General features: G+C 30.1%; 6 protein-coding genes and 1 long non-coding RNA gene across 14 annotated transcripts; 3 read left to right on the forward strand and 4 right to left on the reverse strand.

Moving 5' to 3' along the window:
* The first annotated feature begins 665 nt into the window (after window positions 1–665).
* On the forward strand, window positions 666–3,392 carry Sar1 (Secretion-associated Ras-related 1). 4 transcript variants are annotated; one of them, XM_029304372.2, is made up of 6 exons: window positions 666–784; window positions 1,376–1,486; window positions 1,860–1,979; window positions 2,326–2,391; window positions 2,475–2,710; window positions 2,823–3,392. In XM_029304372.2, exons 2-6 carry the CDS (start codon window positions 1,444–1,446, stop codon window positions 2,937–2,939), a joined length of 582 nt encoding a protein of 193 aa, XP_029160205.1. In that variant the 5' UTR covers window positions 666–784; window positions 1,376–1,443; the 3' UTR covers window positions 2,940–3,392. The 4 variants fall into 4 exon arrangements, with proteins under 4 accessions (XP_029160205.1, XP_029160933.1, XP_029162267.1 ...); XM_029305100.2 differs by lacking the exon at window positions 666–784 and adding an exon at window positions 791–988; XM_029306434.2 differs by lacking the exon at window positions 666–784 and adding an exon at window positions 1,066–1,178.
* A 947-nt stretch (window positions 3,393–4,339) lies between these two features.
* On the reverse strand, window positions 4,340–7,547 carry Hibch (3-hydroxyisobutyryl-CoA hydrolase). 4 transcript variants are annotated; one of them, XM_029313663.2, is made up of 9 exons: window positions 7,273–7,460; window positions 6,808–6,887; window positions 6,604–6,700; window positions 6,283–6,332; window positions 5,950–6,191; window positions 5,609–5,850; window positions 4,927–5,146; window positions 4,659–4,846; window positions 4,340–4,597 (listed from the first exon to the last, which is right to left on the reverse strand). In XM_029313663.2, the coding sequence occupies exons 2-9, from the start codon at window positions 6,808–6,810 to the stop codon at window positions 4,452–4,454; spliced, it is 1,188 nt and encodes a 395-aa protein (XP_029169496.1). In that variant the 5' UTR covers window positions 6,811–6,887; window positions 7,273–7,460; the 3' UTR covers window positions 4,340–4,451. The 4 variants fall into 4 exon arrangements, with proteins under 4 accessions (XP_029169496.1, XP_029169371.1, XP_085340362.1 ...); XM_029313538.2 differs by lacking the exons at window positions 6,808–6,887; window positions 7,273–7,460 and adding an exon at window positions 7,467–7,547; XM_085484236.1 differs by lacking the exon at window positions 6,808–6,887.
* A 964-nt stretch (window positions 7,548–8,511) lies between these two features.
* Window positions 8,512–12,157, reverse strand: LOC114939599 (uncharacterized). 2 transcript variants are annotated; one of them, XR_003821304.2, is made up of 3 exons: window positions 11,332–12,157; window positions 10,057–10,279; window positions 8,512–9,521 (listed from the first exon to the last, which is right to left on the reverse strand). It is a non-coding gene; the product is annotated as an uncharacterized LOC114939599 (long non-coding RNA). The 2 variants fall into 2 exon arrangements; XR_003821294.2 differs by lacking the exon at window positions 11,332–12,157 and adding an exon at window positions 10,779–11,325.
* Window positions 9,039–11,163, forward strand: LOC114939428 (phospholipase A1-like). Its single transcript, XM_029313768.2, has 7 exons — window positions 9,039–9,293; window positions 9,367–9,508; window positions 9,762–9,889; window positions 10,117–10,427; window positions 10,548–10,647; window positions 10,795–10,818; window positions 10,913–11,163. Exons 1-7 carry the CDS (start codon window positions 9,136–9,138, stop codon window positions 11,073–11,075), a joined length of 1,026 nt encoding a protein of 341 aa, XP_029169601.1. The 5' UTR covers window positions 9,039–9,135; the 3' UTR covers window positions 11,076–11,163.
* twr (signal peptidase complex catalytic subunit SEC11 homolog C twr) lies at window positions 11,700–14,503 on the forward strand. The gene is made up of 4 exons (XM_029313874.2): window positions 11,700–11,945; window positions 12,036–12,145; window positions 12,870–13,019; window positions 13,090–14,503. Exons 1-4 carry the CDS (start codon window positions 11,898–11,900, stop codon window positions 13,322–13,324), a joined length of 543 nt encoding a protein of 180 aa, XP_029169707.1. The 5' UTR covers window positions 11,700–11,897; the 3' UTR covers window positions 13,325–14,503.
* A 346-nt stretch (window positions 14,504–14,849) lies between these two features.
* On the reverse strand, window positions 14,850–18,362 carry LOC114939691 (putative cytochrome P450 304a1). The gene is made up of 7 exons (XM_029314124.2): window positions 18,000–18,362; window positions 17,431–17,682; window positions 16,970–17,142; window positions 16,626–16,895; window positions 16,045–16,334; window positions 15,264–15,520; window positions 14,850–15,113 (listed from the first exon to the last, which is right to left on the reverse strand). Exons 1-7 carry the CDS (start codon window positions 18,088–18,090, stop codon window positions 14,935–14,937), a joined length of 1,512 nt encoding a protein of 503 aa, XP_029169957.1. The 5' UTR covers window positions 18,091–18,362; the 3' UTR covers window positions 14,850–14,934.
* A 239-nt stretch (window positions 18,363–18,601) lies between these two features.
* On the reverse strand, window positions 18,602–22,176 carry LOC114939771 (putative cytochrome P450 304a1). Its single transcript, XM_029314218.2, has 7 exons — window positions 22,057–22,176; window positions 21,570–21,821; window positions 21,107–21,279; window positions 20,761–21,030; window positions 20,109–20,398; window positions 19,328–19,584; window positions 18,602–19,175 (listed from the first exon to the last, which is right to left on the reverse strand). The coding sequence occupies exons 1-7, from the start codon at window positions 22,145–22,147 to the stop codon at window positions 18,997–18,999; spliced, it is 1,512 nt and encodes a 503-aa protein (XP_029170051.1). The 5' UTR covers window positions 22,148–22,176; the 3' UTR covers window positions 18,602–18,996.
* Window positions 22,177–22,698: the final 522 nt, after the last annotated feature.

Raw genomic sequence — 22,698 nt, forward strand, 5'->3', positions numbered from 1 at the left:
AAACTTTATGATGCATAAATGCACTTTTGTCATAAAATTAAATCAAAATTCTCTCGTATGCGTATGTGTATAAAGTTATAATAAGCAATTATAAAAATTTTATTTTTTTCGTTAAGCAACATTTGACGCGTGTAAAATTTGTAGAAATAATTTCATAAAGTTCTACTTGAAAAAATATCTCACACAACGCGTTTAATAATAAAAACTATTAAGCAAAGATACAGTGGAACATGTACTATAATCTTTTCCCTTCCACTTCTTCATTAATTGATAAGACATTAGTCTGTTTACATTTTTTTAATTCTATCTTTCAAAGATAATTTTCTCAATATATATTATCAGATAATGACTTGTAACTTTGTCAGCAGAAGCATGACTTTGCAAATCATTTTCTTCTCTTGCAATGTCACGTAGCAGAGTATAAAATCTATGAAAAAAATTTAGTTAACATTTATATATTATATGTATAATTTTTTCAATATTTCAATATACAACTTAATATTAAATATATGTATATTATTCATTTTTTCTCTATTTATTTATAAGAGGAAATCTCTATTAAAATAAATGCAGAAAAAATGAGTAGAGGAAGAGAAATTGGCGTTTTTTAAATTTCGCGCCCACGATATAATCCTATTGCGCAAGCATCATGGTGGACGGAAGTAGACGTCATCCAGTGCCAACTGCCAGCCAACGGGGCTCTCTGCGGTCGGGTTGCTCTTTCTATGGGAGGAAAAGTACTTTTCTCCGTCCCCGCGGCCTCCGTACGCTTTTTTCACAGTGGGTACGTCAAACATATATTAGTTGACAGTTGAGAGCTAACAGCTGTTCGGCCTTTAACGTCTTGTGCGCGCGAAAATCTCCGAACGATCGCTCCTCGATTTTACGTCTCCGCGTGTCAAGTTAAAAGTCTTTGCACGAGAAACTAAAGTGTCAGTGAACGAAAGAGAAAGAGAGAGAGAGAGGGAGAAAGAGAGAAAGATCTCCGGTGAGTCGTCGTCCTCGATTTATAAATCGTGCATCAATATTATATCAAATGTCAAAAAAAAAAAAAAATTGCACGCATCGTGATTCCATTCAGCTCTTCCTGCACTTTTTTCGCGTGTAAGATTGAAACGAGCATATATAATTAGAAAGAGAAAGAGAGGGAGAGAGAGACGGTAGATTAAGGATCAAAGGTGGGTGCAACTAAAAGAGGAATAAAATCACAGGAACGGGCTATCGTGTTGACGACGACGCACTAGGTTCATCGCGTGTACTTCCTGCATCCTTTCGTAGAATAATAACCGAGGTTTCAAGGACGGGTTTTAAAAGAATCGACGCGATTACGTTGGCAGACAATGATCTCGTTAACTTGTCTTACTTATTGTTGCAGAGTCATTCATTAGTTAACACACATAACATATATCCGGAACTAGACGAGACACAGTCGTAGCTACAAATATGTTTATTTGGGACTGGTTTGCCGGAGTGCTGAATTATCTTGGTGAGTAGATTTTCTCTCGCATCAATGTGTCCCTCTGTAATTGACATGGAAGAATTGTATCAAAGGTCAAGAACGTTGGAATAATTTCATGTACAATGCTGTGATTTTGTCATTGTGATAATATAGAATAGTTCAGAGATTGTCTGTGCATGTTTATTTTAAAGAATTCTGTCACACGGATAATTGTCGGATTGGAACAATCTTACACTAATTCTTACTCTTTAATTAAAGACCATTTTTTAAAAAGCGTTTTGTTCATTATTTAAGAGACAATACTAATTCTGTTATCTATATGTTTATTAGATAGAAATTCTGTTTCCTTGTAAATCTGTTAGTGATTTTGATCTGCATGATTCTCCTCTGTTATTTTCAGGACTATGGAAGAAGAGTGGCAAACTTCTCTTCTTAGGTTTGGATAATGCAGGCAAAACAACGCTGCTTCATATGCTCAAGGATGATCGTTTAGCTCAACATGTACCCACATTGCATCCAAGTAATTAATTTTTAACTAATTTATTTGTTTCTCCTGTGTCCTATTTATATTGCAATCCTACTTATATTTTACTTATATCATCAGCAATTCCTAAAAATACATATTATTATAAATGACAATCTATTCTAATACATTTTATTATTTTATAATAAATAGCTTTTGTTCATTGTAATTTCTATATTATATATATTTACATAATGAAGCCTCTACATATATTTCTTCTGTTTCAAACTACAAAATATAGATTATATATATATATATGTATATTTCTGTTATATTACAGTTAACAAATTATGAAATTTAAACTTGTATTGCTGAGTTATCAATAGTCTTTTTCATGTTTTAGCATCCGAAGAACTGTCTATTGGAAATATGAGATTTACAACTTTTGATCTGGGAGGCCATACTCAAGGTATACATACAAAATCTACACCTTACAAAATGCTTTTTACAATTGTACAATTACTTATATCGGTGTGAATTGAATTTTTCCAGCACGTCGTGTATGGAAGGATTACTTTCCGGCCGTGGACGCGATAGTATTCCTCGTTGACGCGAGTGATAGAACAAGATTACCAGAATCAAAAGCCGAGCTAGATGCATTATTAACTGATGAACAACTCAGCGCGTGTCCGGTTCTTGTGTTAGGCAATAAAATTGACAAACCATCAGCAGCTTCGGAGGATGAACTTAGGAATTTCTTCAATCTGTATGGGCAAACAACAGGAAAGGTATAGTTATATAAATTAGAATGGTTACGAGAACCTATTTTAAAGTTAAGTAGCCGAAGAAATGCGTTGTACTTAAAAATTTTTATATGCAATAGTGATTTTTTACTTTTAGGGCAAAGTCGCTCGTAATGAGATACCCGGCCGTCCACTGGAACTATTTATGTGCTCAGTTTTGAAGCGACAGGGATATGGGGAAGGCTTCCGTTGGCTTGCACAGTATATCGATTGAACGTATCTATTATTGTACACACATGACAGACAGATTCTCTCTCAACAGTTTCATCATACATTTCTCTTTCCTCTGATAACGGTATCGATACTGGAATTGTAATATCTTCACATGAAATCAGCAGCATAGGAAAGGAGTACCATTTCATCGATCTCAAAAGAGATAGAGAATCCAAGCAGTAAACGAAATTCGAGAAGATTTTTCACAAATAGAGACAAATTTTCTCGAAAATAATGTACACGCGAATGATAGGACTTTAATTTTCCTTATTTGACATTGACGTGCAAAAAAACTCGGGGAAAGTGTCGTACCTTTTTCTGAATTCTTTGAATTTCATCATAGATTTTATGGAATCCTATCATTTTGCGAGTCACTAGAAGAATAATCATTAATACGTGCTGAAAAATGAAATAAAAACGTTTTGATAAATAAAACTAATAAATTATTTAAGAATTCCAGGTTTGTAGATTTATTTTTTCTTTTTGGTCAGCGATATATTTAACGGTCAATAATTTCATGTGTTTTATGATTTCTAAAAAGTTGAAGAAATGTAATACGTAATAATTTATGAAAGATTGCTAATATTCCCATTTTGTTTTTTGTGTGAATAATTTATAAAATTAATAGTATATTATAGTATGAAATCAATCAATATGTGACATCACTGAATGTTATTTTATATTTAATCACTGGCGTTTACCTTTATATTTGAATTTTTACTTATATAGTCATGTATTTGTGCCAATATTTTGTATGATTTTGGAAATCCATTGTTCAGAAAATGCATGAAGAATACATGTGATTATCAGAATTTTTCGCAATAGTTATAAAAGTCCATTAAAATAATAAAAATTGTTAAATTGTTTAATTATATTGTTTTTTAGATAGGAAATAATCAAGTTGCATATTTCAATTATAGTCGAGATATATTAGTTAAAAATTAACGTCGGTGTGTGTATATATATCTATGTATATATATATATATATATGTGTATATATATATATATATATATATATACATATATATACACAAATTATGCTACATGTTACGGAACAATCTTCAATTATGTTGTCTGTAAATTTATTTATTGTAAAAAAATTGAAATTTTACAAATATGTAAATAGTAAATTTTGTTAATTTGGCTGATGAATTTATATAGACAAATTTAAAAGAATTGCTTCCAGAATAAAAATTAAGAAAAGATACATATTTTTTACATAATAGTACTTAGTTGTAAAAGTACTTATAATGTTTCCTTCATTATTTTACACGAATAAAATGTTGTTTTATATTTTACAAAGTTGTATATTATGCCATTTGTGACTAGGAAATTTCTGATAAATTTATACAATATATTATGAAAAATATAGATATATATATAATTGAATATCTAAAGAAATTAAAGATAATAATATTTATTATAAATCTTATAATTTCTGTACAAAATTAAATATAAACAATTTTCTAAGGATTTATTTTTTCGTAACAATATTCATAATAAAGCTTTTTCCTTATAGTTTGCTAGCGCGTAATTTTAATTCTTTTTCTGCAGGAAGTGTTGCAAATCGCTTATTTACATATTCATCAGTAACATCGGTCAAGGACGGCGGCTTCCACATCGGTTTTTGATCTTTGTCGAGCAAAAGAGCTCTGACACCTAAAATGAGATATTAATTTAAAAATAAAAAGAAAATAGATGCGAATTAAACTCTAATTACCTTCATAGAAATCACCGTCTCTGATCAGAGAAGTGTATGCCAATCTGTATTCGATCTCTAAACACTCTGCCAAAGATTTTCCATTTCCTTCATCAATTGCTTTCTTACTAATTTTGAGAGAGGATGGCGACATCTTGAGCAATATTTTTACGTTCTTCTGCGCCCATTCTGAATTATCTTTCTTTAGCCTTTAGAAAAAATTGCATTCCTGAATTATAAATTTTAAAAAATGCAAATTTTTAATCGATACACATGTCTTACACTTTACCTTTCAATTATCTCTTCAACGGAAGGAGCAGAGAAACAATTTTCTATTTGAGACATGTAAGGCGCCAAACTGAATTCATGATTTAATTTTGGTTGATATTTATTTAAAATCTCAACTATGTCATCAGTGTTTTTCAATGCTAACAAGTCGCGTTTCAAATCCGCTATTTTTTCCGATGGAACAAAATGTGTCGCAATTCCAGCGAGAAGTACGTCAATACCTTAATAAAATATGTATATTTATATAGGATGTCTGACACATCGAAAATATACAAGTGGATCTCGTTATTTGAAGACGATTTTTCCTCAGCAAAAATATCGAGGGAAGCCATTATTTTTAACATGTTCCCAATCAATTTTTGCCATCATGTATCTTTATAACTAAACCTTAAATTAAAATATTATTAAAGTAAACTCTACTTGAAATTAATTAGAAAATCTGGTTTTGTTAATATTTTATTTTCCACAATGTATAGTTTGCGAAAAACCCTTTATTTTCAATAGCTTACAACTTGAAAATTATTGATGCCTAAATATTTTTGCTGAGAAAAAATTGTCTCCAAATAACAAGATCTACTTAATTATATATTTTCGATGTGATATCTTATGTCACTCTGTATATACATGTATGTACTCTGTATATACATGTTTTATACAACTGTTCCAAAATGATAATCATTTACCTTTCAATCTGTGTCCTGTCAGTCCCAAATAGAGGCCCAATTTTCCTTTCAATCTGGGTAAAAAGTAACTTCCGCCGACATCAGGGAATAATCCTATTGCCGTTTCGGGCATCGCAAAAAGCGTTTTTTCCGTGGCGACTCTGTATTTGCCGTGTACAGATAATCCAACGCCACCTCCCATTGTTATCCCATTAATTATAGCTATATAAGGCTTGTTGTATGTTCCAATCAAATAATTTGTGCTATAAAAAAGAGAAAAAATGTCTTATAATTTGCTCACCATTATATAAAATAATGTTGGCTTGTATTTAAGTAGACAGTTCTTTACAACGACAACTTACGTGTATTCCTTTTTGAAAAATTCTGCACCCAGGGTTTCTCCTTTTGGTTCATTCAATGGTATGACGAGCGATTTGATATCGCCACCTGCGCAAAACGCTTTTTCACCCGCACCTTCTATTATTACAAGTTTCTTTGAAGATTCCCATTCTTTAAGAGTTAGATAAATCTTTTGAACCATGTGCATATTTAAGGCATTCAACACCTTAGGCCGATTTAAGACTATTACGCCGCAATCTCCAACCTATTTATGTAAAAAATTAATTATTTTAATTAATTCTAATAGAATAATAAAGAATTAAAACTCCTGAAGAAAATAATGTGTGTAAACATACATCTTTTAAAAGGACTTCATCATCCATGTTGCCCGTTCCTTTAGAAGATCCTTTAAAAAATTATACAGAATTTGTGTTCTTGTTTTAAAGAAATGATAGTGTAACATATCTAGGATTTACAAGATTCTTTAATTTTTGCTATTTTGCAGCACAAACTAATATGTTCAAGTCAGTAATTGAAAATGAAGAAAATGTTTTTATAATGCAAAACTTATATTTTTATAATATGTATTAATAGTTTTAATATATTTGAGAAAGAAATAAAATTATTTTCAGCTTTTGCTCTTTCATCTTCAGATACAAAAGCTACATTATTCTCACCTTTGACGGAACCTGTTGTCGATAGCCATCTAACAGCAGTACGTGTAGCTGTTACACCAACACTTGAATAATGTAATCTTCTTGAGATATTCTGGATCTAAATATAGAAATAATTATAATATTTTAATCACTGTATATTGTAATTATATTTATTTATTATAACTAAATTCAGTTCATAAATATATTTATACAAGTCGAAATTACCATTTTTGTATGATAAAATAATCAATATAACAAAAAATCTGTTTTTTTTTTCGTCGATATAGATAAACTGACGTAATGCCCTACATACACAAGTGTGTATACGTACGCAAGGAATATTCAAATATAAACAGAGCAATTTTAGAACATTGAATATTTTTGCAAAATATATTTAAAAATAATTTTCAAATGTCAAGAAAGAAAAATGTTATTATCGCTGTCTTTTATCCTTGTTGCAAGAAGTTTTGCATCATTTAAATTCAAAATTAAAATTTATTTTAAATTACTCGAAAAATTTCGAAATCTATTATCCATTCTCCTCCCTAAAGAGTTTAGATTCGCAAAAAATCCAATTCTTAATTATAGATAATTTCAGTAAAAAAAAAAGAAAAAATTCAAATTTTTAATTTTAAAAAATCTGTAAAAAATTAAAAAATTTAGTGATATTAAGACACTTGTAATTCGTACAGGTTATCACGATATATTTTTTGCGATGTATCCATATGCGCTAATATAAGCATTCGCATAATTTCGAAATTAAAAATTTCAAAGTTTGTAAAATTAATTTCTATTCCTCTTAAAATAACATCATAAAAAAAACAGTCGATCAGCTGTTAAGTCAAGTTATCATTACTTGGTGTTACCGCGCACATACTACATACCATCGCCATGTACACAATCATGAGTAATCACTGTTCTATTAAATTCGAACAACCATAATATATGAGTACATAGAAGTGACACCCGATTGCTCACTTCCTTCCTAAAAAATTGACGATTCTAATAAAAAACCCTAAGCAGCGATCCTTGCGAATGGTCACACACAATCACGTGACAAGCAAAATAATTTTTTAAAAAATAATTAATTAAAATATAGAAATAAATACTAAGAAAAAAGTATAAAAAGAATCATGAATATTAAAAGGAACATTAAGATAAAATTAATTAATTATAAATCAATTAAAAGTAATAATTGACTGTGCTCAAATTCTTGATGTTATAAAAGCATCGACTGAATAAATTGAAATAAAGATTTTTTTATCCTAATGGGTTGAATTCCAATCTTTAATATTTAATGTCTAATCTAATACGGACTTTAACATGCGTTTCATTACATACAAGATTTAAATTCTCGCGCGTAAAATATTTCTACTTTTATTTACTACTCTCTGTAATCAATTTTACACATAACTTATTTTTATTATGTTTATATTATTGAAATATTTAACTGTCTACATTTAAAATTTAAATAATTAAATTTAAACTACGTAATGTCATTAGATTATAACTGTGTAATGTCATCACAATTTTTACTAACCGGAAATAAATGAATTATACCTACACTTGACAATAAAATCGAAGAATCAGAAACATTCTATTCAAAATTTTTTATAAATTTTCCGTTTATATTGTTACTTAATTTATGAAGATATATAAAAATATTTAATATTATTCTTTACGATATTGTAATAATCAAGAAATACTTAAAAAATCAAGAATTAATATTGATATTTATACTAAAAAAAATTCAAAATACATTCATCAATACATTATTTTGGGAAAATAATTCTTGCAATACATGTAGTGGAAATGATGAATTACACATTAAATTTACTTTTAATGATTACTCCGCAAATTTAAAAACAAAAAAAAAATATTCGAAAATTTATATATAGTTATTTCCATAAATGTTTACACGAACATAAATTTCTGTCAAACTGTTTCATCCTATATTTCAATAAATCTTACAAGGTTTCGTCGCGCACGATTTCTGCATATCTTGACACAATTTTACGGCTTCGTAAAAAATATATATGATCCCCGAAACATGGCTAATAAAAACTTTTTCGATAAAATCTGATTCTTAAATTAATGTAAACGAAATGTATAAATATGTAACACGTGTTGCATAATGGGCCGATAATACACGCAATATAATACCAAGGGCAAGATCATCATTATAAAATATTTGCGGCACTACGTCATTTTTATTGCCGGATAATGTCAAAAATAAAAGCGAATTACAAAGAGAAGAAATATATACGCGATGGCAATATTTATTGATTATTTGACATTCTATATTCCAGTATTGTAAAACACACTTTCATAGAAGTTTCTGCACTCGCCAAACAGTTTACACAGTTGCCAATAATGTTGCGAGTGTCAATATTTTTGTAAAATTGATATATATATATATATATATATATGTATATATGAATATATATATATATATATGTATATATGAAAGTAACTTTGCTATAAAATACCGCGAAATCCATTACTTGATTCAGTTTCTTTTTAAAATTCAGCAATACCTTTTCTCCTATCATAATGAGAATCGTTGCTGCGATATTTGTAACTTTCTTCATACGATGCGTGTATTTATATCCTTCAGACTTGTTTTCTTTTAACGATATCTCTATCAACAATGTATTCAACGATTCCTGTATCTTCGGCCCTAAATACATGTCGATCATTTTATACAACAGGTAAAGCGCAATAAGTGTCCCGTTAATTCATTTCTCCGCACGCTGTTTATATATTTCCATATTTCTCTTCCAGTGTTAATCTTGAAGGCGAAGATATCGGCGCACAAGAAAGCTGTAATTTTGATCCTTTGAAGCCCATTGTTTTTTTGGTCCATGGTTTTATTAGCTATGCAAATACAACTAGCGGTTATAATTTGGCCAAGCGATTTGTACAGGTGAATATTATACCTATAAATTACATGAATATTACATATCTCAAAAAAAATAGAAAATGCATAATATATTAATAGAGGTACTTATTAATATACAAATAACTACCGATGAGATAATAATACCTCATCAGTGAAATAACTTATACAATGCTTTAGATATTTTACATATCTACAATTTTGTATATTTTATTCTTATATATCATATGAAAAAATAATGTAAAGATAAAAAATTCAATATTTTTTTTTGTTTTTATAGCAAGGCTATACAGTATTTTCGTTAGATTGGTCTGAAGCAGCATGCAGAAATGGAATACCCATATTGAGATTAATGGAATATCCTCAAGCAGTGCAGAACACTCGTGAGATAGGTCAACTTATGGCAGAGTATGTACTTATTTTTTATATATGTAAAATATTGAGATATAATAAACAGAGTCATATATTAATTGATCCCAAATAGCAATCTGACGTCATTCGACGTCATATTATATGTATACGTAATATTAATAACTAATGTACAACATTAGGATAATATTCAATAATAAAATTACTGTTTTGTAAAATGAAGAAGACACGATGTCCTTGATTCATGTGCGAATTTTTTTCTTCAGATACGTAGAATCTCTGGTCAAGAAGTGCAACATCTTGTTGGATAACATCACGTTTATCGGTCATAGTCTTGGTGCACATGTGAGTGCTTTTGCTGCGAAACATATCCAGAGCTTGGGCTTGGGCAAAATTCCGCGTCTCATCGGCCTCGATCCCGCGGACCCACTATTTGGATTAAACAGATGCATAAATAGATTGTGCAAGTCAGACGCTACACATGTAATAATTTTTCATACATCAACTCTGGGAATATCGAAACCTATAGGTCACTTAGATCTTCAATTTAATGGTGGACTGATGCAACCAGGCTGTGGTAAAATTAATTATTATATTTAGAAGAAAGAATCGTTATATTTAATTAACGAATTAGATGTTGAAAGTTACTAGAATGTGACAGAAAACAACAATATTATGAGTGAAATTTATGTTTTAGGCTTAGGGGATTTAAACGTTGTGTGTTCACATAGCAGAGCATTCGAATATCCTATTACATTGAGTGATTGTGCATATCCTGGTCTTTCAATGAAGCCATCGTAAGTCATTTTATAATCAACATGTTTAATTAAGTCTAATGAGAAATCTTTTTCAAATAAAAAAAATCTTAGTATATAGTAAATTACATACATTTATATATAAAAGTGAAAAAAAAAGGAAGTTACATTACCTGATTATTTTTTCAGATTTTTGGACATATTCATGTCAAGGTAATGAATCAGCCATTGCTCAGGATCATTTGTTTATAATTTATTTCTGTTTCTTGATTATTGTTTTGTTTGTTACAACTTGTCATTCTTGTAGACCGGTTTATCCTGCTCCTAACACAACTGACTGTATTCTTCTAACCAAGGAGATTTTCACTATAAAGCCAAGCGAGAAACTCCGGGAAGGAAATTACTACGTATTCGTCGACCCGGTGTTTCCATATTGTACTCGAAAATCTTTCAGTTGCTCGTTAATTTAAGAACCAATAGCTGACAGTAGAAAATTTCATATTATTGTACTATTATAATGCACAAATGGCACGGTTTTAAATAAATATTTAAATCGCATGAACAGAATGTAAAAATCTTTCTTTCTCCACATCCTTGAACTATTAACTTGAATTTTAATGGGAGAATTAGATGCGGTACCAAGAAGCCAAAACAAGGTGTTCGTCTAATGTTGAGTGATCTATTTTTTGCGTGAAATACAACGCGATTTTTTTCCTTTATACATACGAGAATCGTCACGTTGTCCGAAAAGCCATACGTCAATCAGCTGTCAAATCAACTTACGAGACGCCGTCACCTGTCACCGCAATATATATATATATATATATATATATATATATATATATATATATATATATTCGCAGCCATTTGTAAACATTTATAAACAAATGTTTTTCCACTTGTGATTTGGTACATACGAGCACCTAGAAGTGACATTTAATCGTGACGTCATAATTGTCCCTGATTGGTCGAACTAAAAAACCCTAGGCCAGTGATTTGTCAAATTTCTGGTCGACTAGGCTCCTCTATGTCCACGTTTCGTTTTCTATGACCCAAAGTTTGATCCACTCCGGCCGTTCCGCGGATTCTATCGATTCTCTGTTCCAGTTCCCTCCGTTCATTGTTTACGTGACGTGGTAATAGCGGCGACAGCGAAACTTGGTGCCAATGGTAGACACATTTACATGTAATCTGCGATAGACGACTTGGTTGCCGGTTGTGTTCGAATCAACGAAACTGGAGAAATACTCTCTTCTGTCGTCGTCGAGCCCCCGGAAATCCCTCTCGTCATCATGTTGCAATCGATATTCGACGATGTGCGGCGTATGAATAAACGCCAGGTAAGTTTTTTCCTTCGACGACACCTTCGTTACCGCGCTCGTCCGGAGCTCGCATATGGTGGCTATATATCAATGCTCTTTAATTTTTAGTTTCTGTATCAAGTACTGAGCTTTGGGATGATAGTCTCGTCCGCCCTGATGATATGGAAGGGTCTGATGGTCGTCACCGGTAGCGAGAGTCCTATCGTGGTGGTACTGAGGTATAAGAATGGACTGATTTAACCTAGAGCTTTCCTATATATTGTATCTGATATTAATTTTTAATGTGTCTTTTATCGCTGAAAATTTGCTGATTTGTAATCGACTACTTGTTTACTTCCGTTAACAGCATAATTCATGTGTCTTATCGTGTAGAAAAATATTTTAAGTTTCTATGTAGAAATGATTGGTACGATAGCAGCAAACTTTATACTGCGTATTAGGATGATTACATAAACTTGTAAAGAGAACATCTGACATTAATTTTTAATTTGTCTTTTATCGCTGAAAATTTGCCAATTTGTAATCGACTACTTGTTTACTTCCATTAGCAGCATAATACATGTGTCTTATCGTGTAGAAAAATATTTTAAGTTTCTATGTAGAAATGATTGGTACGATAGCAGCAAACGTTATACTGCGTATTAGGATGATTACATAAACTTGTAAAGAGAACATCTGACATTAATTTTTAATTTGTCTTTTATCGCTGAAAATTTACTGATTTGTAATCTACTACTTGTTTACTTCCATTAACAGCATAATACATGTGTTTTATCATGTAGAAATATTTTAAGTTTTTATGTAGAAATGATTGGTATAATAGCAGCAAACATTATGTTGTATTAAGATAATTATGAGGATTATTAGGGTGATTACATAAACTTGTAAAGAGAATATCTGTAGGATAAAATCTAATATTTGATATGTATTAATTTTTAACAGTGGTAGCATGGAGCCTGCGTTTCACAGAGGCGATTTGCTCTTCCTCACTAATTATCAAGATGAACCGGTAAGAGTGGGCGAGATCGTTGTTTTCAAAGTCGAGGGGAGGGATATACCTATTGTACACAGAGTACTTAAGCTTCATGAAAAGTAAGCTTTATATGTGAAATACAAATATATCGGTAATGTAATGTGAAAATAAAAAACGTCAAATTTCCAGGGGCGACCAAAATAATACAGTCAAGTTCCTCACAAAAGGTGACAACAATTCTGTGGACGACCGAGGCTTGTACGCGCCTGGTCAACTCTGGTTGACACATAAAGATGTGGTCGGTCGAGCAAGAGGCTTTCTACCGTATGTTGGCATGGTCACTATATATATGAACGAATATCCTAAGTTTAAATATGCAGTATTAGCATGTCTTGGATTATACGTTTTGGTACATAGAGAATAAAGTTATGCTCTCGATAAGTTGAAATGTTATGTTGTGGCAAATCATGAATGTCCAGGAAAATACGTGATTTGATTGTGTGTATATATATATATATATATATATATATATATATATATATATATATATATATATATATATATACATACACATGCAAGAGCTATGTATGATAAGAAAATATTCATACATACATTATTGAATTTTAATTATGAATTATAGAGACATTCAGGTCTAAATGCATTTCTCTGTACATATATTTACACATTCGAATGAACAATCCGAAAGTGAATTTAAAAACGTTGCCCGAATTATCGCGAATAGATTTATACTCACGGCATCTTGATTTTTATATCAAGATGTGAGATTTGTTTATGTGAACAATCGATACAACATGTATCATGTTTGTAATTAATTACAATATGTAGTTCCAATTTAAAAAGCTGTGTACAATACATATATATTCTGTCTTTATAATAAAATTGCTATGCAATTAATACCATATTAGTTATATAAATACACATACAATGCAAAGTGTGAAGCTGGCTGGCCATTAGTCACATTCGAAATTATTAAATAAAGGGACTACATTTGTTCTGTTTACGAAACATTGACGCTGCAAATAAAAAGCTAATAATTTCGGGTTTTGCATTTGATCGTTCAATCATAAAAGAAGTATATGATCTTATTTTTTTTTCTTGATCGTGATTAACGATATATGAAAGCAATTATTTCAAGAACTGTTACTACTAACAATGAAATTTAATGTCTATAGTCTATATCATTGTGAATTATCTACACAAAAGATATCTACTTTAATGCTTCCGATAATCTGGACTGCAATTGCGAACTTTCGAGATCTCGAAAACCGATTATATATTTTCTTTATGCGATAGAAACGTTTACAAGACTCAACATTTTTTAGAATCACAATTCATAAAAGTAACACTAGTTGTATATGATCATTGTTCTTAAACATATATGTTTATAAAATCTTAATGTAAAACAAAGTTTTGTTATAATTACAAGAGGAAAAAGAAAAGTTCTGTGAGAGCTAAGGATGGCTAGTATTCTAAATGTTCCAACATACGCATCTTTACGAGCGTACATTGATTGCTTTGAGCAAGGCACACTGTAATTATTTTTGTCTCACATGTGAAATAAATTTGTAATACTTGAATCCAACATGACATATATTGTTTTATACAGTTTTCCATTTTCTACACTTTACTGTTACATCCTATATTCTACTATCTTATATTTTAGTATTCTTAGTTTTGTTCTCTTTTAGTTTTGTTTATACAATCTTTGTTATAAAATTCCTCCACCAAAAATTTGCACTTTTAATTATTATTATATATATATATATATATAAATATATATATATATATATATATATGATTTTATTTTAATATATGATTTAGATAAAAATATCAAAATAAAAATCATCAAATTACGTTGATTTTTATTTTAATATTTGATTTAGATAAAAATATATATATGCAAGTATGGATGTGTGTGTATACACACACACACACACATATATATATATATATATATATACATCTATACTTGCATATATATATTTTCATCTAAATCGAATATTAAAATAAAAATCAACGTAATTCTAAGCGTATCCATAATTCTTTGGGAGAAATGATGAAACCATTTACCTTGTCCTCGAGCTCTGATGGCTCACCCTCAACAAAAAAGAAGTTAAAATTCTGTACCAAGAGAGCTATCGATTGGAAGATATTAAATCTAGCATAAGTTTCTCCCGCGCATAATCGACGGCCTATAAACACCAGAAGCAGATTTAATTATTTTTTATTAGTATTATCTTTAAAATTTTATATTAGTATTATTATCTTTAAAAATTCAAAATGATGTACTTTTTACATAGGAAACTCAGTTGAATTTTTTTCAAGATATCACATCGACTCACCAAAACCGAAGGGGAGCGATAAATCTTTGCCTAATTGTCCATCTTCTTTCAAAAATCTTTCCGGCCTAAAGTTTTCGGGATCGCCCCACATGTCAGGATCATTATGCATCGCCGCTAAATTGGTGACAACCGGTGTGTTCGCCGGTATCTCGTATCCTCCTAATATGGTTTTCTTCACGGATCTGTGAATTACGCTAAGCGGAGCAAGTGTCTCGAATCTCATAGATTCTCGGATTGTCGCTTCCATGTAGGGCAGACTGAAATAAAAGGAGAATATCATATAGTTGCGAGCAGCTTAATCACAATCAAAATTACCTACTAATATAAAATCTCTGTAAATGACAATAATAATTTTATCATGAAAATTGTCATATAAATTGAAACGGTTAATGTGTTTTATTATATTTAATATCTTTTATTTTTATCTTGTATGAAGAATATATTACTTTTCTTTTATTTAATTTAATGATTAGATTTGGTTAATTATGAAACAAGTTGTGCTTCTCTTATTTTAGTAAAAAAATTGACAAATTGTATTACATCTTTCTTTTATTGACCAAAGGAAAAAAACTACATTATAATTTAGCAATAAACACACTTGTGTATTTATACTTTTTATCATATCAAATCCGTGACATACATATTTAGTTACATATGATAAGTTGTTTAAAAATTAGTTTAGTCTATGTGATAAGAATTGTGATAAAAGATTGGCTAATTATCAAAATGTAATATATTCGAGAATGAAGATCCATGACCTTGTGTATTACAGTACACTCACTTTATTCTGTCCTCCCATGTGACGAATCGGCCAGTTCCAACAACACTGTCTATTTCATCCTGGACTTTTTTCATAACTTTGGGATTGTGCATCAAGTGCTTAATAGCGTGGGTAATAGTAGTTGGTAATGCGGACAAAGCGGGGAATATCATATCGACTATCAAAATGATCATTTGCTCCTCCGTAAAATAAGGTGACTTATCATCTTCGTTTAGTTTTTTCAGATACTTATCGGCGAATCCTCGATCAACGTTTTCGCTAAGAGTAGCTCTTTGACGCTCCAGACCTTTCTATAAAATCAAAATGTATAATTTAAATGTATTACTGAAGTTGCTACAAGAAGTAGATATAAGATTTATTCTATATTAAATATAGAATAAATTAACTTTACTAAATAGAAAAAAGTAAGTTGACTCACACATATACCTTTACTTTTTTAATTTAATATAAAAAAAGTTCTGAGTATAATTATTTTAAGCATGAAACTTTGAAAATGTATATAACATTTTAAGCGGATCTTTTTCAGTTAATTTGGATTTTATGTTATGTGTAATTGTATTCGTTTCATAAAAGATTCTTACCTTGACAACATCTACTATCGCGTAATTTCCTTTTATATGATTCTTATAACCGAACATATTGCCGAAGTATTTCAAGAACGGTCGTTGAAAAAGTGCCCCACCAGATGGATCATTTGCTCTTTGAAACATTAAGGCAGAACGACAGAGATGCCGTGAAATATCGTGCTCGCTTCTATCGAATCTGTGACCGAACATCACGTTCCATATATTATTTGCTGATGACGCGTACAAAACGTCCGGGAAGAGAGCCAGATTTCCCTTTATTATTTCCTGCCAAATCAAAATTCTCTTAATTGGAATAATGATTTTTATGATTATGATTTCATCTCTTACAACGATCGTACCTTTTCTCCGTCATAAATGGGTCCGTTTTTCAGGATGTCCATGAATAGGGTCATCTCATCCATAATTTCCCTCTCGAACTTCTCCTGGCGTCGACCGAATCCAAAGTCGCGCATATGACGGAGAGCAAATCTCCTCTGTTCTTGCCATTGTGGGCCATCGATGAAAAATACACCTACAAAATTTTACAGTATTATTTATATATGACCTGACACGCTTTTATATATAAAACAAATCTATTTAATATATATAATATATTAACTATATGTATAATATATATTTTTTTCAATTTAATATATACATATATATATTATACAATATATATTAACATATATTAACGTTTTAATTATCTAAGTGTTTCCGGTATATTGAAAGAAAAGAGAATAGAAGAAAAGAAAATTTTCTTTATGCCATAAATGTCTTAATTTAGAAAATAAACAAATGAATGAATAACTAGTATTACCTAGCTTCTTTTTGAAAGCTCGATCTTTTATAAAATCCGCGTCTGTGATTCGACCGTCGTACTCCTCCTTCGAGAGTATCTCCTTTACGTTAGCATAATCATTCGCAATCACTGCAAAATAATCGCCCATATAGCAGCTGTAAAGCTTTGAATTTAGCTTTTTCGCGTAATACTCCATAGCTAAATGTACGTATTTGTAGTTTCTCCATAAGAACAGCCAATAAGATCCTCCTATTGGAATTCTGATAAGACCTACGTCGTAAAAGGAGTATGGTCAAAGGTCAAAACAATAATTATAGAGATAGATCTCGTTATGCAGAATTCTATTTGTACAATAAAGGTAGTGATTGTTAAATGTAAATGTAATATGAAATATATATATTTATAATATAGTATATGAAGGTTTTTTATCTAATAGTAAATAATTTATATTAATGATCAATATATATGTATAATATTTATAAGAGAAAATAGTACCCAGTATTTATTATTGGAGACTTTATTGAAAAAAATCGAAATTATTGAATGATTAAGTTTATCAAATATATGCAAATTTAATATTAGCTTACCTGGAGGTGTATTGGGCGGTTTATCGTAAGCAAATCTATATAATTTGTATACGACGAGAAGCGCAAGTATCACAATCAAGAATGGAGACATAGTTGAACGAGCGACAGATACTAAATTCTTTATCTATTTTTTAAAAAATGCGGTTGAAATTGCAAAGCGGAAAATGAAAGATTATAGGCTGTCAAATGTACAAATTGTCCTTAATTCATTATTTTTTCTTTAAATACCAGGTGGAAGTATCAGATAGTTGTCCGTAATCTTCGAAGTATATATAGTTGAAAGTACGAATAAACACTGTTGTTAGATAAAAACGCGAGCACTAACTCTCTGTACTTCGTCTCTTGTAAGTGAAGTTGTAAATAAGTGATGTAACAATTTTTTCTAGACGTTTAATACTTATCTTAATTGAACTTTAACTTTGTAATATCCAAGAAAATGATATTAAATATACATATATGTAGTATAAATAATTATATGAAATGTGTACAATATAAAATGCACCTTTTTACTAATGCAGAATTATACAAAAAAAACAGAGATAAGAGTTGCACAAAAAAGGTAATAAAATTCGACATTTTTTCTTCTAAGATAAATTATTCCATTCAATATTCATCTCTTTATATATTTGTATGTATAGTAGCTTTACACAGACAATATTTTATATATTATATAATAATAAGATTATTTAATAATAAGATTATATAATAATATATTTTATATTTTATATAATTTCTTCCTAAAGCAACTAATATCATACACACATAATAATCTTCAAATTGTTATAAGCGCGCGCAGAAACGCACACACACATATAGATACGCTAGAATTACGTTAAGACTAATACATACATACGTCACACAAATACGGACATGATTTAGAATATAAAGCTAGTCGTTAATTGTGTTCAAAAGTTTTATCCCAATTTTTACGCGAAATATGAAGATACTTTTATACATACTTGCACTTTATCTATTTTGAATATTGGAAAAACGGAAATTAACGTAATTCTAAGCGTATCCATAACTCTTTAGGACTGATGATTAAACCAGGTACCTTGTCTTCGAGACTCGACGGTTCACCCTCAACGAAAAAGAAGTTGAAGTTTTGCATCAAGAGAGCTATCGATTGGAAGATATTAAATCTAGCATAAGTTTCTCCCGCGCATAATCGACGGCCTATAAACACCAGAAGCAGATTTAATTATTTTTTATTAGTATTATCTTTAAAATTTTATATTAGTATTATTATCTTTAAAAATTCAAAATAATGTACTTTTTACATAGAAAACTCAGTTGAATTTTTTTCAAGATATCACATATCGACTCACCAAACCCAAAGGGGAGCGATAAATCTTTGCCTAATTGCCCATCTTCTTTCAAAAATCTTTCTGGCCTAAAATTTTCGGGATCGCCCCACATGTCAGGATCATTATTCATCGCCGCTAAATTGGTGACAACCGGTATGTTCGCCGGTATTTCGTACCCTCCTAATGTGGTTTTTTTCACGGATCTGTGAATTACGCCAAGCGGAGCAAGTGTCTCGATTCTCATAGATTCTCGAATTGTCGCTTCCGTGTAGGGTAGACTGAAACAAAAGAAAATATATCATATATTTGCGAGGAGCTTAATCAGAATCAAAACCACCTACTAATATAAAATCTCTGTAAATAACAATAATAATTTTATCATGAAAATTGTCATATAAATTGAAACGGCGTATTCTATTATATTTAATATCTTTTATTTTTATCTTGTACAAAGAATATATTCCTTTTCTTTTATTTAATTTAATTATTATATTTGGTTAATTTTGAAACAAGTTGTGCTTCTCTTATTTTAGTAAAAAAATTGATAAATTGTATTACGTCTTTCTCTTATTGACCAAAGGAAGAAAACTACATTATAATTTAGCGATAAACACACTTGTATATAGTTACTTTTTATCATATCAAATCCGTGTCATATATTTTCAGTTACATGTGATAAATTGTCTAGAAATTAGTTCAGTATATGTGATAAGAGTTGTGATAAAAGATTGGCTAATTATCAAAATGTAATCTATTCGAGAATGAAGATAAATGATCTTTGTGCGTAAAAGCATTGACTCACTTTGCTCTATCCTCCCATGAAACGAGTCGGCCGGTTCCAACGACGTTATCTATTTCATCCTGGACTTTCTTCATAACTTTGGGATTGTGCATCAAGTGCTTAATAGCGTGGGTAATAACACTTGGTACTGCGGAGAAAGCAGGAAACATAACATCGACCAGTAAAATGATCAGTTGCTCTTCCGTAAAATAAGGTGACTTATCATCTTCATTTAATTTTTTCAAATATATATCGATGAATCCTCGATCGACGTTTTCGCTGAGAGTAGCTTTTTGACGCTCCAGACCTTCCTATAAAGTTATAAAATATGTGATCGTATTAAAACGATACAGATATTTTTCTATTTGTTTTATACGCAGTTTATATAAATTGTATATGTAACTATTTTAGTAATATCGAAACAGTTTAAGTTTAATAAAATTGCTAGATATATGTTTTATAACTATCTCATATCTAATAAATGCTAATATAGCATGATTAGATAATAAATTTCAGATTAAATAAATATATATAATTTCCCTCACATTGTTTTTTCAGTTTAATACAAAAAGTTCTGAGGTCTGTTAGATTATATAACGAAATTTAATTGCTTATTTAAATAAAGATTAAACTTCATATAATTATATTTGTTTAATAAAAGACTCATCTATACCTTGATAACATCTACTATCGCGTAATTTCCTTTTATATGATTCTTATAGCCGAACATATTGCCGAAGTATTTCAAGAACGGTCGTTGAAAAAGTGCCCCGCCAGACGGATCGTTTGCTCTTTGAAATATTAAGGCAGAACGACAGAGATGCCGTGAAATATCGTGCTCGCTTCTATCGAATCTGTGACCGAACATCACGTTCCATATATTATTTGCTGATGACGCGTACAAAACGTCCGGGAAGAGAGCCAGATTTCCCTTTATTATTTCCTGCCAAATCAAAATTCTCTTAATTGGAATAATGATTTTTATGATTATAATTTCATCTCTTAGAACGATATCGTACTTTTTCTCCGTCATAAATGGGTCCGTTTTTCAGGATGTCCATGAATAGGGTCATCTCATCCATGATTTCGCTCTCGAGTTTCTCCTGACGTCGACCAAATCCAAAATCGCGCATATGACGGAGAGCAAATCTCCTCTGTTCTTGCCATTGTGGGCCATCGATGAAAAATACACCTACAAAATTTTACAGTATTATTTATATATGACCTGACACGCTTTTATATATAAAACAAATCTATTTAATATATATAATATATTAACTATATGTATAATATATATTTTTTTCAATTTAATATATACATATATATATATTATACAATATATATTAACATATATTAACGTTTTAATTATCTAAGTGTTTCCGGTATATTGAAAGAAAAGAGAATAGAAGAAAAGAAAATTTTCTTTATGCCATAAATGTCTTAATTTAGAAAATAAACAAATGAATGAATAACTAGTATTACCTAGCTTCTTTTTGAAAGCTCGATCTTTTATAAAATCCGCGTCTGTGATTCGACCGTCGTACTCCTCCTTCGAGAGTATCTCCTTTACGTTAACATAATCATTCGCAATCACTGCAAAATAATCGCCCATATAGCAGCTGTAAAGCTTTGAATTTAGCTTTTTCGCGTAATACTCCATAGCTAAATGTACGTATTTGTAGTTTCTCCATAAGAACAGCCAATAAGATCCTCCTATTGGAATCCTGATGAGACCTTATATCAGAGAACATTATTATAAATAAAAATCTATATCATAATATGTACCTACATATCTGATAAATATAATAGATATCGTTGAACAATATTCTATTTGTATTATAAAAATATTCGTTAAATGTAAATATAACAAAAGAAATTAAAAAGTATCCATTATTCGATTTTAATTTTGTGACTGACAAATATTATAATTAAGTATGAAACAAATGTAAATTTAACATCTTTAGCTTACCTGGAGGTGAATTTGGTGGCTTGTCGTAAACGAATCTGTATAATTTATACACTGCAAGTAACACAAATATCACAAGCAGAAGCGGCGACATGGTCGAACGAGTGATAGATACTGAATAAAGCAAAACTTACCAGTCTGTTTGTATATATTCACATATACTCGAGATATAAAATTCAACACAACCGGAAAATAGAGATTATGAGATGCCAAGGACCTCGACTTGATATCTCCTCCTTTAAACGCAAGCAGATAATGACCGCCAGATATTTTTACGTAGTTTTATCTTCTCGTATTCGAAGTTAATACTATAAATTTTACTTAGTACTCAAACCATAATAACATGTTTTCATCTGCTTTAAATTGATAATCATTTTTATTTCTTATATATTTAACGCATTGATAAGTGTTATTATGAAATATTTGATGCAAATTACTAATGAAGAATAATTTCCAAAAATTTTTCTCTGTTTCATGAAATAATAATGTATAAAGTGGAATTGAAAACAACAATTATCTGTATTTTACTCGATACTTATATCTTTCTTGACCTTTGACTTGACTTACATTCAGGAAACTTTTGAAATGGATATTTTTAATATACACAATACAATGCATATATTGGCATAGCATACAAAGATTTGA

This window comes from Nylanderia fulva, unplaced genomic scaffold (assembly GCF_048542155.1).
Source record: "Nylanderia fulva isolate GAGA-0341 unplaced genomic scaffold, ASM4854215v1 Scaffold3, whole genome shotgun sequence".
Taxonomy (NCBI): Eukaryota; Metazoa; Arthropoda; class Insecta; order Hymenoptera; family Formicidae; genus Nylanderia; species Nylanderia fulva.

Excerpts from the sequence above, each read along its gene's own strand:
- Sar1 (XM_029304372.2), top strand. The coding sequence starts at position 1,444 with ATGTTTATTTGGGACTGGTTTGCCGGAGTGCTGAATTATCTTG. Across the intron at positions 1,980-2,325 it reads TGTACCCACATTGCATCCAA|CATCCGAAGAACTGTCTATT; the intron begins GTAATTAATTTT and ends TTCATGTTTTAG. Across the intron at positions 2,711-2,822 it reads ATGGGCAAACAACAGGAAAG|GGCAAAGTCGCTCGTAATGA; the intron begins GTATAGTTATAT and ends TTTTACTTTTAG.
- Hibch (XM_029313538.2), bottom strand. The coding sequence starts at position 7,487 with ATGATTGTGTACATGGCGATG. Across the intron at positions 6,333-6,603 it reads GACAACAGGTTCCGTCAAAG|GATCTTCTAAAGGAACGGGC; the intron begins GTGAGAATAATG and ends AATTTTTTAAAG. Across the intron at positions 4,598-4,658 it reads AGACGGTGATTTCTATGAAG|GTGTCAGAGCTCTTTTGCTC; the intron begins GTAATTAGAGTT and ends ATCTCATTTTAG.
- LOC114939428 (XM_029313768.2), top strand. The coding sequence starts at position 9,136 with ATGAGAATCGTTGCTGCGATATTTGTAACTTTCTTCATACGATGCGTG. Across the intron at positions 9,509-9,761 it reads TGGCCAAGCGATTTGTACAG|CAAGGCTATACAGTATTTTC; the intron begins GTGAATATTATA and ends TTGTTTTTATAG. Across the intron at positions 9,890-10,116 it reads ATAGGTCAACTTATGGCAGA|ATACGTAGAATCTCTGGTCA; the intron begins GTATGTACTTAT and ends TTTTTTCTTCAG.
- twr (XM_029313874.2), top strand. The coding sequence starts at position 11,898 with ATGTTGCAATCGATATTCGACGATGTGCGGCGTATGAATAAACGCCAG. Across the intron at positions 12,146-12,869 it reads CCTATCGTGGTGGTACTGAG|TGGTAGCATGGAGCCTGCGT; the intron begins GTATAAGAATGG and ends AATTTTTAACAG. Across the intron at positions 13,020-13,089 it reads GTACTTAAGCTTCATGAAAA|GGGCGACCAAAATAATACAG; the intron begins GTAAGCTTTATA and ends TCAAATTTCCAG.
- LOC114939691 (XM_029314124.2), bottom strand. The coding sequence starts at position 18,090 with ATGTCTCCATTCTTGATTGTGATACTTGCGCTTCTCGTCGTATACAAA. Across the intron at positions 17,683-17,999 it reads ACCGCCCAATACACCTCCAG|GTCTTATCAGAATTCCAATA; the intron begins GTAAGCTAATAT and ends TTTACGACGTAG. Across the intron at positions 15,114-15,263 it reads ATCGCTCCCCTTCGGTTTTG|GCCGTCGATTATGCGCGGGA; the intron begins GTGAGTCGATGT and ends TGGTGTTTATAG.
- LOC114939771 (XM_029314218.2), bottom strand. The coding sequence starts at position 22,147 with ATGTCGCCGCTTCTGCTTGTGATATTTGTGTTACTTGCAGTGTATAAA. Across the intron at positions 21,280-21,569 it reads AGCTTTCAAAAAGAAGCTAG|GTGTATTTTTCATCGATGGC; the intron begins GTAATACTAGTT and ends AAAATTTTGTAG. Across the intron at positions 19,585-20,108 it reads TCATGGGAGGATAGAGCAAA|TCTACCCTACACGGAAGCGA; the intron begins GTGAGTCAATGC and ends CTTTTGTTTCAG.